The sequence below is a fragment of the Psammomys obesus genome, unplaced genomic scaffold, assembly GCF_907164565.1.
Source record: "Psammomys obesus unplaced genomic scaffold, mPsaObe1.curated_primary_1811, whole genome shotgun sequence".
In the NCBI taxonomy this organism is placed as follows: Eukaryota; Metazoa; Chordata; class Mammalia; order Rodentia; family Muridae; genus Psammomys; species Psammomys obesus.
Genome location: NW_026590486.1, coordinates 1,327,470 through 1,341,021, shown reverse-complemented (window position 1 = coordinate 1,341,021; position 13,552 = coordinate 1,327,470). Strand labels below are relative to the sequence as shown.

The 13,552-nt window shown below is 43.1% G+C and overlaps 1 protein-coding gene across 1 annotated transcript in view; it reads right to left on the bottom strand.

The window, feature by feature from the left end:
* The window catches only part of Oca2 (OCA2 melanosomal transmembrane protein), a 323,587-nt gene that overhangs the window by 285,493 nt on the left and 24,542 nt on the right, over positions 1–13,552 (bottom strand). Inside the window, exons 6-8 of the mRNA XM_055607524.1 lie at positions 6,574–6,731; positions 4,618–4,697; positions 3,061–3,214 (exon numbers count right to left, since the gene is read on the bottom strand). Of these exons, the coding sequence (XP_055463499.1) occupies positions 3,061–3,214; positions 4,618–4,697; positions 6,574–6,731 (392 nt within the window). The remainder of the gene's footprint in view (positions 1–3,060; positions 3,215–4,617; positions 4,698–6,573; positions 6,732–13,552) is intronic.

Below are 13,552 nucleotides of genomic sequence, written 5' to 3'. Positions count from 1 at the left end.
AGGATGAAGCTAAAGAAATGCTAACAAGATATGAATCACAGTCACTTAGAAAAACAGTTGTTACAGATATAAGAATGCCCCCAATGTACACCCTTACACAAATCAGTCTAACACAGTGGTTAGTTACTGCAAACAAATCAAATGATCACAGGGACTGATGCAGAGAAGTATACACAAAACACAAAACCCAGTTCTGGAAGAAATTCTCAGTACAACTGGAAAAGAAAGGGATTTCTCCAATCTCATAAGAGCTTCTACAATATAAAAGAGCTGGTGTCCTGCTGATGGTGGAAGCTATGTGATCTCCTAAAAATACTCCCCATGAGATCAGGAAAATAACAGTGTACAACACTAACCCAGGAAGCCGTACACGTGTGTTTACAGTGAACATCTGGACAAAAGAAAAGTGTAATGCTATTTTCAATTGCTCCAAAGGGAAGGAGATTTGAAGACTTAGCAAAAACTGCATATGGACTGTACAATGATTTTTTTAAACAAAAGCCAAAATAAATCAAGAAATGAACCATGTTTATAGACTTTAAGAGGACATAAAGTGTATATGGAACAAGAATGACCACTGTATGGAACAACCTTGGGGAAATATAGCAAGCGAGAGATATATACCCTCCAGTGTGAAAACAGGACACACCTGCCATAATCAAGACCCTGTGAGAAGGTCATGAATGGGCACTTAACCCATGTGCCAAACAGGAAACCCAGAAATATGCCCCACAAAAGTTCCAATTGCCTTTTAAATTCTTTTTAGATGCATTTATTTTATGCATATGGTTATTTTACTCCCATGTATTTCTGTGCATCATGTGTATGCCTGGGCCGAGGGAGGCAAAAAGAAGGGATCCAATCACTTGGAACTGGAGTGATAGACAGTTGTGAGCCTCCATGTGAATTTTGGGAATTAACCCAGGTCCTCTGCAACAACAAGTACGCTCAACCATTGAGCCATCTCCTCAGCCCTCCAAACACTTAAAAAATTATGCAGGAACAGAAGCAATTTAGAAGAGGTGAGAACGTTTTCTCAATAAATGGTGCTAGAGTAATTGGACATCCATGGATGAACCTCAGTCTATGATTCACAGAGATACAAGAACCAGCTCAAAGCTAAACTTTTAAATATTTTAGGGAACTACAGCTGAGCAATGAGTTGTTAGGCTTAATACTAAAATCACAGTCTCTAAGAACACACAAACTTTATAAGCCACACTAAAAGAAAATATTTGCCAAGTGTACAGCAAAGTAAAGTACTTATATATTTGAGATATATAAGTACTCAGAAGTCAACATTAAAAATTCAATTACAGACTGGGAAAGGATCTTCACCAACCTTGTATCTGACAGAGGGCTAATATCCAGAATATATAAAGAACTAAAGAAATTAAAAAGCAATAAATCAAGCAATCCAATTAAAAAATGGGGTACCGAGCTAAAAAGAGAACTCTCTGTAGATGAATATGGAATGGCAGAGAAACACTTAAAGAAATGCTCAGTGTCCTTAGTCATGGGAGATGCAAATCAAAATAACCCTGAGATTTCACCTTACACCCATCAGAATGGCTAAGATAAAATTTCAAGTGACAACACATGCTGGAGAGGTGGTTGAGAAAGGGTTACCCTGCTCCACTGCTGGTGGGAATGTAAACTTGTACAACCACTTTGGAAATCAACCTGGCTCTTTCCCAGACAATTACGAATAGTGCTTCCTCAAGATCCACTCCTAGGCATATATCCAAAATATGCTCAAGTATACAATAAGGACATTTGTTCAACCATGTTCATAGCAGCTTTACTCATAATAGCCAGAACCTGGAAACAACCCAGATGTCCCTCAACTGAACAATGGATACCAAAATTGTGGTACATTTACACAATGAATGCTACTCAGCAATTAAAAACAAAGAAATCATGAAATTTGCAAGCAAATGGTAGGATCTAGAAAAGATTATCCTGAGTGAGATATCCCAGAAGCAGAAAGACACACACAGTATATACTCACTTATAAGTGGATACTAGACCTATAAGATAAGATAAACATACTAAAATCTGTACACCTAAAGAAGATAAACAAGAAGGAGGATGCTGGGTAAGATGATCAATCCTCACTTAGAAAGACAAATGGGATGGACATTGGAAGAAGGAGAAAACAAGAAATAGGACAGGAGCCTACCACAGAGGGCCTCTGACAGACTCTACCTAGCAATGTATCAAAGCAGATTCTGAGACCCATAACCAAACTTTGAGCAGAGTGTAGGGAGTCTTACGAAAGAAGGGGGGGTTAGTAAGACCTGAAGAGGACAGGAGCTCCACAAGGAGAACAACAGAACCAAAATATCTGGGCACAGGAGTCTTTTCTGGGACTGATACTCCAACCAAAGACCATTCGTGTACATAACCTAGAACCCCTGCTCAGATGTAGCCCATGGCAGCTCAGTATCCAAGTGGGTACCCTAGTAAGGGGAACAGGAACTGTCTCTGACATAAAATCAGTGGCTGGCTCTTTGACCACCCCTCCCTGAGGGAGGAGCAGCCTTGCCAGGCCATAGAGAAGGACAATGCTGCCAGTCCTGATGAGACCTGATAAGCTAGGGTCAGATGGAAAGGGAGAAGGACCTCCCCTATCAGTGGACTTAGATAGGGGCAGGGAGGAGATGAGAGAGGGAGGGTTGGAATTGTGAGGGAATGAATGAGGGGGCTACAGCTAGGATACAAAGCAAATAAAATGTAACTAATGTAAATTTTTTTAAATTTAATTTAAAAAAAGAAAAAGAAAAGAAAAAATTCAATTACAAAATACATAAATGACAACTTACAGTCATCTCACTAAGCTTTTCTGGTGATGTCATACCCCCATTTGTTTTTGTCAGTGCCCATGATTCAGCAACTATTTGGGGACAGTTGATTTTTCTGCCTAGAAAGAGGGACATTCTAATCCTTAGGAATTACATCTTTCCAATTTGACTAAATAAAACCGAGTCTATCAAAGCATCCAAAAAACTGTCCTGACCATGAGCACTGGTAGACCATGGGAAGCAGATGTGTAGTTACCTCAAATATGATCAGAGTATAAACCCCCGTGAGGATGGCCACTGCAATCGTCACTTGTGCTTCAACACTTGCCCCAAGGAACTGATGGGCCAGCAAGAGAGGAACAAGGTGGGTCTGTTGGAGGGAAGCGTGGACGCTGATGGAAACAGTCTCCCTGGAAAATAAATTAAAGACTATAAGGTTGGTCAAGAACACAAAGTGAATAATTAGTGTACTTCCTCAGTTACCATTTCTAGCACATCAACATGACCAGAGTCACAGCATAAGACATTCCACAGTGATTCAGCCCAATGCACAGACAGAAAAGCCCTGAGTACAAGCCTGTGGCACAAGGCACAGTCTTTCTAGACCACTCAACAGGAGTGCTTCAGCCTTTTTACAAGTGGCAATTCAACAGTTAGCCTGCACAGTGGAAATAGGTTTAGCCATTCATTTTCTTCATCATCATCAACAGAGTGGAGCACTTCATTTGCTAATTTAGAGCATCACTAGCTACTTAACCTTTGGTCCCCAGTAGTGTTAAACAGCACCTAAAATGGGAAGTGTAGAGAAAATATCTTGTATATTTGTATAGATGCATGGCCTATCGATTAAGAAGCCTATGGTCTATAGGAAAGGGTAGAATAGAAGGTGGGACATCTGGCAGGCAGAAAGGATTCTGGAATATAGACAGGCATGGGAGAGTTGTCTGAGAAGATGTCAAGGGAACAGACACATGATACCTGAGCAGAGGTAACCAGCCACATGGTAGAATGTAGATTAATATAAATGGGTTATTTTAAGTTATGAGCCAGTCAGAGAAGAGCCTTGCTATATGGCCAAGGTACTAGATATACTTTGAATCTCATGAGTGATTATTCCGGGAGCTTGGGGATGAGAGAAAAACCCACGTTACAGGGAAGCCTGAGGAAAATCAAGTATGACATGTAGAAACAGTTGCTCAATAACTTTGGTGAGCCTAGTAGTGTCCATTAGTACCCCAAGTTCATATGTTGAACTTCTAACTCTGCATACCTCAGAATATAATTATTTAGAGATAGTTCTTAAGGAAGTCATAATGATGAAATAAAATCATGAGGGTAGGCCTAATTCAGTGGGACTTATGTCCTTCAGAGAATACTAGGACACAGACATATAGGGAAGAGAAAACAAGATAACATTTGTAATCCAAGAGGCTAAGGCTGTCAACAGCTAGATGTCAAATTCCCATTCTCTTAAGTTCCAAATACATATGTGTGGTGCTCCAGCCCTCAAGAGTATGCACCCTAACTGACTGGGAGTAATTAAGAATGCAGGTTGGAGATAGGATGCTTTTTGTTATATTAAAAAACAGAAGAAGCCTAATATCATCCCAGTGTATTAGAGATTGCATGCCAAGATGATGCTGGCATTACACTCTCAGACTTCTCAGCCCCCAGAACAGTAGATACATAAACTTCTCAGGAGTAGTTCAGGTAGTCTTCCATTCAGGCTTGGATACTCTGGTATGTCTGCAGAAGACAGCCTGAAGACGGTAAACCTTACCCAGAAAACTTGTCCCCAAACCAAAAAACCCACCTGCTCACTATCTCAAAGTTTCTGCTCACCACCACATGCTCGCTCCTTGGATTTAAAAGGACAGTCCAATTGTGAGTGACCTGTAGGAGTCAAAATGTAAAATTGCAATAAGTCTTGGGAATAAATACCATGTAACATAAGGGTGCATATTCAGGACATACACATTTTTTTATGTGTATTCTAAATATTCTAAAATGACAGTTGATCTAATTCTTGAATATAGAACTTGTGAGTGAGGATGGCCAACAATACTGATTTATGTGTAAAATAAATCACTACAAATTATTGGAATTATTTGAGTCTTAGACAATCTTTTAGCCCTTTGAGGCAACTTACAAAAAAATGCCTCTTTGGAATTGCTTCCTGCTTACAGCCACGAGGCACACACCTGCCCCCAAGATACCCCAGAACCCTCTGTGGCAGCAGTTTCCTCCCACAGAGCTACGCTGGAACAGCTGCTACTGCAGACGAACCTTCTCTGAGCCAGCACAGCAGAGGGCAGCTGGAGGACCAGAGAGAAGACTTCCAGTGGGAGGACAGGAGTTTCTCCCTCTGATAGAAAGAAACTGAACATAGAGCTCTAAAATAGGTCTCTGTAGAGAACCTCATATGTGAGAAAACAGAAATCATCTTAAAAGACTTGGGCATTTGCAAAAATAGTATTTGGAGGAAATGTTCTCTGTGTTACTGGAGATGGATTTGTATGTGGGCATTTGCAAAGTGCCAGCATGTTACAAAGAGCCTTCTAGGAAGAGCAAGGAGAAGCGATACAACTCATTTTATCTGGATTAAAAAAATATGCATAGTAGAGAAGGCACCTAGACAATAGACCCTACTTCTAGTCATCTATAACATAGCAGAAAAACTAAAATCAACAACCTGTGAGGTAAAACTAACTTGAAGAATGTGCAGCCTGCTGACACAGAGATGGTGAAGGTTTCAGAAGGTAACAATGTCAACTGCTCTGATGTGATCATTATACATTGTATACAAGTGTCAAACTACTACACTATCATATTGTGCCATACATACACACTGTGCCAACTAAAACTTTTAACTGTAAAATAATGTTAAAGGCATCAGGATATACCCATAGTCTTTGGCATAAAAAAACAAAGGCACAAGGCAAACACGTGTGCTCCACCCCCTGTTCACTACTGCAGCATGAGCTCCTTGAGTGGCAACTGAGTTTCTGTCTTAAGATCATTCTGCAGTTTAGAATGTTGGTTTATACCAGTTATTGACAATTACCATCCTTGCTTATAATTAGACTTTTGCCCTGTGGACCGTGATTGACAGAGCAGGAAAATGTAAGGGGCACTACCTTGCTCACAAACAGGGTTTCCTTCTAATGGTTGGTTATATAAAGGGGAACTCCTGAGCACAGAACGTATCTCCCTGCAGGAGTTCCCGTGGGTGTCCAGTGGAATCACTGACACCATGACATGGGGAGAGGTGAGGCTCATGGAGAAGCGTCAAGCCTTTGATGCCTAGGCTCTGATTGCTGCTGGCTTGCCTCCTGCACACAGGTGCATCTTGCAGAATGGGAGCTGAAGGCACAGCTCGACACAAGGCCCACAAACACAGGGCTCAGGAACCTACGTGGTTGGCAATTGCAAAAGCACAAGGCAGCTGTGGTGTCCACCTGTGCTCTGTGACGTCAGGTGAGCCTCAAACTGACTTGCACTTACAACAAAAACTGCTAAAGTCCATAATGTTTCCCTGAATAAGCCAAGAAATTTATTTTACTGCATGAAGAACTTGCAAGTGGGACTTGACTGTAATGGCATGGAATAAGAATTTCAGTGACAAAGAGAAAGATAAGCATCAATGGCTTCACTAATAATGGAATTGCTGCCTTTTTGGCTTTCATCAAATCCGTTTAATAGGAAACTCAGTTTATAATGAGATGCAGTGAGATTTTACAATTCCTTTCAAATAACATGGAAGTATAACCTGCTGTCGCCGCCGCCTGCTGCCCGTTGGGTCAGTCTGGGTCACCATCACCACGACATGCTCTTCTTTTCCTGAACCACTTGGTCCACCAGTCATTAGGGCACCTGCCAGGTCCAGCTGAAGCATTGTGGAGTCCACGTGGCCACTGAGGTTCACAGCTGAGGGTGCATCAAGGTGAACCACAGAGCAAGGAAGAAACACCCACTATTACCCAATCACCCCACCACCACCAAAAAAAAACTACACACCTTCCTAAGCCTCATCCATCCATACATCTGCACCATCCCCTGTTCCCCGGCCCACTTATCATTCCAGGCCCTCACTACTACACATGCAATTGTTCTGTGTTTCTCCACCACATTTAGTGTCTGTCACCTGAGTTCTGAATGATATCTACCCAGTACTCATGGCTGTCTTTCCCCTTACACTGTTTACAGCCAAGATAAAATTCCCATCAAGTTCACGGGCCCATAGAGGCCAGGTGCCATCATAAATAAACTAACCTATACGCACGTCTAAGCCATGCATTATCAAATTCCTGGTTATGAGGTGAGAAACCACCATGAGAATTTTAAGCATTCTGAAGCTGGCAAAATTCACTGGTGTCCACAGCAATGAGAAAGTTGAAGGTTGAAGGTCGATCAAGCAAGGCCTATGAGGGAATGAGGTCCCTCCCACTTCACAGTTCTTCCCATGGCACTGAGTACTGCCATACCCTACCCTTAGCTCCCACATCCTGCCTGTGTGTTTTACAAACATAGGAGCCCATGTTCCTCAACTGTATCTTGACTCTCAGACCCTCCCACCTAGGTCCTAGTGGCACGGAGTGTTTAAGAGCGATAGTGGATTCTACAGGATGGCTAGCCCAGGCATTTGCCCCAGGTCTCCAAAGACTTGAGAAAGAGCTTGCTGGGTTTAGACTGTGGCCATTTCCTTTGTTCTGCCTTCAGCCCCTAGAAATGCAATTGGTTTATTTGAGGCAGGTATCTACGGGGTTTCCTCTGAGTGTTGAGGAAAGCCAGTTAATAAGTGGCTCATTTTCTCTTTTATTTTTTTTTTTTAAGCTTCAAAATATTGTCTTTTAAAACTGTACAAAACGCCCTGGTGAAAGAAATGTTTTATGAGCCCTGGGATCTGTGTGATGGCGGTTCCACACTGCTTGATACTTGGATGTTGAAGGAACAAATAAAAAATGGAAGACACATATGGAGCAGAATTTGCAAAGAAAAGGTCCAAGAGACCCTGTTGCTCTGCCAATCTGAAACTTTCCTGTCCTGGTCTTTCCCCAGGTACTCAGGAGGAATCAGTAAAAGGAAAGAAACTCTCATGGCCTTGAAGACACCAGAAAGTAGAACAGTGCCACCTAGCGGCAAATTTCAGAAGAGCAGCAGGCCTCTCTCGCCCCGCTCCCTCCTCCCCCAAGTATTTGGCCGGTTACCTACTGAGAGTAAAACAAAGCCTTTGTCCTCGGGTGCTTTCGTTATTATTCTCCCACCTGTGAACAAACGCTTGACAAGAAGGAGCTGGGGGGGACAGAAAAATGTGTCCTGGCTATCAGTTTGAGACATCTAGTCCTTCGTGGTGGGGAAAGCAAGATACCAGGTGAGTCCACTGCAATGAGAACATTCTGGAACAGAGGCTGGGGCCAACAAGGCTGGTCTGTAACCGTCAAGGCCCACTCCCCTGACCACTTCCTGTAGTGGGCCGCGCTTCCCAAAGATTCCGCAACCTCCCAGACCAGCACATGAATCTTTGTGGGGTCTGACAGCATTAGTGGGGTGGTGACCAGGCAACATTAAAACACCCTGCAGTTACCCATTCAAATGGAGAATACGAGCATCTAAGGGGCATAATCCCTACACATGTAGCCACCCTTCCCTTTCCCGATGCATGCCCAGGGCTCCAAGCCCAACCTAAAGTTCGGCATCGCGCTGGGTGCCCACGGAAGCCTTCGGGTTGAGCTCTACTCTGCAATTCTCTTTAACCCATGGCTTCCAGCCATAGCATGAGCCTAACCACAGTCCATGTCTCGCTCTGCACAAGGGCACCCATCTTCGGCAGGGCCCCCACCTCTTATACGCTTTGCCCCCTCCGAAACACGTCCAAGGGGCTGGGTCTCTTCCCGCATTCTAGTGCTGCTGACCGTGTTCTGCTGTAGTCTGCGCTGTCACAGATGTTCATTCACAGCGCCCTGAAACTTATTTTAGATGTTCTCCCGGACAGGTGAACTACTTCTTACTCTTTTCTTCCCAGATCAGCCGCCATCAGGTGCGTTCAGGGTGGTATGGCCGTAGACTACTCTTTTCTTTTCTTTATCCTTTTTTTTTTTTTTTTTTTTTTTTTTTTTTGGTCTGGACGACAATGGATTCTCAAATCGTTAGATGTCCCTAAACTATACGTGGCTTCCAAATAAAGATTTGTTTATGGAAACATCCTTGAGGTCCTCCGAATCCAGACTCCCAGACAGACAGGAGCACGGAGAAAACACACACTGCCTCCACACTGCCTCCGCTCTCTGGTGCATGTGCCACACTCTTCCTGCCTTGCCCATTTGCCGAAATTTCAGCGTTGCCTGTCACTCAAGGCCTAGCTCAACACCCCCTCAGAGTTCCAAAAATCATCCTCAGAGGTCCTGGTGGCCCACACCTCCTCGTCTCCCTACTCCTCTGAGGACAGGGGCCTTCTTCTCCTCTGCTAGCTGTCCCAGTGCCCAGGGAGGAAACATGAGGAAATACCTCAGAGAAGCAGGCGATGAGCTGCTGCAGAGCATGGGACAGTCTCAAAAAGGGGCCTCCGCTCACACCTACACTGCTGAGTCCTCAAAGTCCATCAAACATTAGGCCCAGTATTACCAGCCCCAGGTTCCCTGCCGTATCAAGCTTTGGCCCTCTTTTGGACTGGGCCTTAATTTTAGTCCGTGACCTGCAATCTGTCCTCCTCCTGACACCACCTGAGGATTCCTTCTTCCTTTTCTGTAGTTGCCTGGGATACGAGATTTCCAGGTATTTGCTTCATTGTAGTTATAGTGTATGCCTGTGCAGGGGTTTCTGAAAGAAATTAACATTTTTGAACTGGTGGGCTGAAGGAAGCTGAGCGCTCCCCTCAACATATCAGGTATCATCCAACCCAGTGATTCCAGGTGGAAAAGGTCCCTGAGGGAGGATTTGGTCAGCTTACTCCCTAGTGCGCTAGATCTTCATTTCCTGCTCTCGGCTCAGGCCTTCAGTCTCAGACAGATACACAAACCATCAGCCCCCAAATGCTTTCTTTCCACTTGGACTTGCAAGTGAACTTCTCAGCTTTCACAATTATGTGAGCCAATCCTTAGATTAATTCTTGCTTTACATATGCATATATATACATAAATATACATATGTATACATATATATCTATATAAATATACATATGTGTACATACATATATATATGTGTGTGTGTGTGTGTGTGTGTATATGTTGTTTCCACCTGTGTTTTGTTAGTCTAATTTATAGGGTCCTATTTAGAGACCCTAAAAAAAAGCAATGGGGGAAATTGTTTTCATTCCCTACCCTGTTTCCTCTACATTGCTCTTCACACAGCTTAAGGTGTGATGAGGGGTGGAAGAGAACATGGAAAGAGGAAGAAAAAGAAAGGGTGAGGTGTTGAGAAAGAAGCAAAGTGGAGGGAAGGAGAAAAGGATGGAGGACAAATCTAGTAACCTGTAAGTAAAGGGTTCCTGGCCTCCAATCCTTTACATAATGCCCTGGGAGCCTTGTCGTCCCATAACACGCACAGACAACAATTCAGGGACAAAGAACTTCAGGTGCCTGCAATTACAGGTTTCTAAAATAAACCCTGCAATTACTGAGCCGACACAGCCTAACTGCTACAAGGAGACGCAGATGTTCACAAGGAAGACGCAGCCCTGCTCTTCCCCAACTGGGGGCAAGGGGCTCTTTATCCAAGAGCCTTTCCTGTCGCAGCACAGAGCCCAGGTCTCCGGCCTCGATCCAGCCAGGAAAGCTAGGAAAGTTCAAGAAAGGTGAACACCCAGGCTGTGCTTCTCCTAAGAACTGCCCTCAAAGGTCAGTTCCACCCCATAGACACACTTTGTCTGTCTCTTTCTTTGTTTTGGTGTTCTAAGACAGAGTCTCACTATGTGGCAGATTTTTGTCTTGAAGTTAAAATCTTCTTGCCTCAGCTTCACAAATGTCATGATCAAAGTCATGCCTCACCAACATCCTAGATCTGAAGGAAAAAAAAATATTAATTAAATCCCCCATATGTCCAAAATGACCAGAACTTATAGTTTGTGTCTCTGTAAAAATGTTTAATTAATTTAAATGTGACTTGGAAACATGGACCCAAAAAGCAACTCACACATGAAAGCATATGTAATGTGATACCCTAGACCTATATAATTTATGGAATATTTGTGTTCAGGGTAAAGGCTCCTTGAGCTTAGTCGACCACGCACTAAATAGATTTTTTTTTTCCTTTATCTTGGGGTGCTTGGAGTGATTTTTTTTTTCTGGGAGAAATTAATTCGCTCTTACAGCCCCTTCCTCAATTCTAGCAGAACTCCACCCTGAAGAAGGTCTGAACACATCTTGTGTACACACAGACCTCAAGTTGGCTCCCATCTCCCCACTAGTCTAAGGCCCAAGAGGGCCACATGCCAGCAGCTTTCACGAATCCTCACTGAACATGTAGAGCCTAATGTCTTGGGAGAGGAGACACAGGACATCTGTGGTAACATTGGACTTGTCCCACCTGAAGCAAGAATTTCTTCCCTTAAAGTGATAACAGTTCAATCCTCCAGCACCCACACCTGCCCTGTAGCCTGCCTGTCCCTATCCGTCCATCTCCTTCTATCTCTTCCTTCATCCAAATGTGCAAGCAGATAGGAAATGGAATTCCCTATTACCTGTGTAGTCAAAAACCATAAGCTACTGGGCAAGACAGGCTGCAGGCCTCTTGGTAGAAACTAGCACAAATGACTGTCCATGAAGAGCTTTGTGGCACATGGCTATGGGAGGGTAAGATGGCGTTACCTAGTCCTGTCTGTTTTCCTCCTAACCTGCTATGATTGTTCACGATGCCTGTGTGACCAGGGTTTTACGGTTGTTGCTCACAGGATGCCCCAAGCACAGCAATATGTCCTCCAACTGCCTTCTGATGCCTCCCGTTCCTCTGTGAGTCTCACTGAAAACATGACCCAGCAACTCTTTAGGTCCTCAGAGGGTTTTAGCCATCTGCCACAAAGACAGCCAGTGGTAGGAAGAGCAGCATCCAAATCCTGCAGCCAAGGTGAAGCCAGTGCTTTCAGAAGAAAGAAAAAAAAAAAGAAACAAACAAACAAAAAGCCAACAACAGCAGCAAAAGTAGAAAAGCCAGGAGACTGAGGTGGCAGAGGAAAGCCTTAGATCTTTTTCACTTTTTTCAAGAAAAAAAATTAAAATTAAAAATAAAGAAACAAACAAACAAATAAATAAATAAAATAAAACAAAACAAAAAACTCATTTAAAATAGCATTTTAAAATGTCTGGGAATAAACCTAAACAAAGATGTGAAATACCTTTGTTATGAAGGGGGGAGGCAGTCTGCCAAAATCCTAAATCTTCAGCAATCTCACAGGGTCATGTTTTTTCCACTGAAACTCAGGCACCCCTTTCGTATAATGTGGAAAGTACAGCTGTGAGCAAAGGCTCAGTCAGACATCAGAGAAACCCTGTATTGAAACTCTGGGAAGCTGAGAGAGAGCTCCTTCACAGGGACTTAAAAATAAGCTATACAGGTGACAAGTAGGAAATGACCCAATTTTCTAAAGCATAAATACAATAAATATTGAAACTTAGCTCTCCACGTGCATTAGCTACTTTCTTTTTATTTATTTATTTTTCTTACTAGTTACATTTTGTTAACTGCATCCCAGCTGTATCCCACTTCCTCATTCCTTCCCAATCCCACCCTCCCTCCCTCATCTCTTCCCTGCCCCTTTCCAAATCCACTGATAGGGGAGGACCTTCTCCCCTTTCATCTGACCCTGTTTTATCAGGTATCTTCAGGACTGGCTGCAAAGTCCTCCTCTGTGGCCTAACAGGACTGCTCCTCCCTAGGAGTGTGGGGAGGTCAAAGAGCCTGCCATTGAGTTACTGTTAGAAATAGTCCTTGTTCCCCTTACTATGGGAAACCAATTGGTTACTGAGCTACCACGGGCTACATCTGAGCAGAGGTTCTAGGTTATATCCATACATGGTCCTTGGTTGAGTGTCAGTCTCATAAAAGACCCCTGTGCCCAGATATATTTGGTCCTTGTGGAGCTCCTATCCTTTCCACATCATACTAACTCCCCTTCTTTCATATGATTCCCTGTACTCTGCCGAAGGTTTGGTTATGAATCTTAGTATCTGCTTTGAAACACTGCTAGGTAGAGTCTTTCAGATGCCTTCTGCAGTAGACTCCCTGATAAAACAGGGTCGAATGAAAGGGGAGGAGGTCCTCCCCTATCAGTGGACTTGGAAAGGGGCAGGGAGGAGACCAGGGAGGAAGTGTGGGGGTGGGGAGGGAATGAGGGAGCAGGATACAGCTGGGACACAGAGTTAACAAAATATAACTAAAAAGAAAAATAAAATTAAAAAAAAAAGAAAAGAAAATTTAAAGGTCCTAAAAAAAATTTTTTTAAAGATCCTAGAAAATATAAAGACCATTGGTGCTCATACACTGGCAATTATTATGAAAATTACTATATTACTAAAAGCAATCTGCAGATTCATGCAGTCCCCATCAGAAACCCAGTGATATTCTTCATAGAACTAAAAAAAAAATTATATGAAACACAAAGATTCTAAGTGCCTAAAATTATAAACTATACTACAGAACCATTGTAACAAAAAAGTATATGCTGTATACACACACACACACACACACACAAACACACACACACACACACAAACACACACACACACACACACAAACACACACACACACACACACACAAA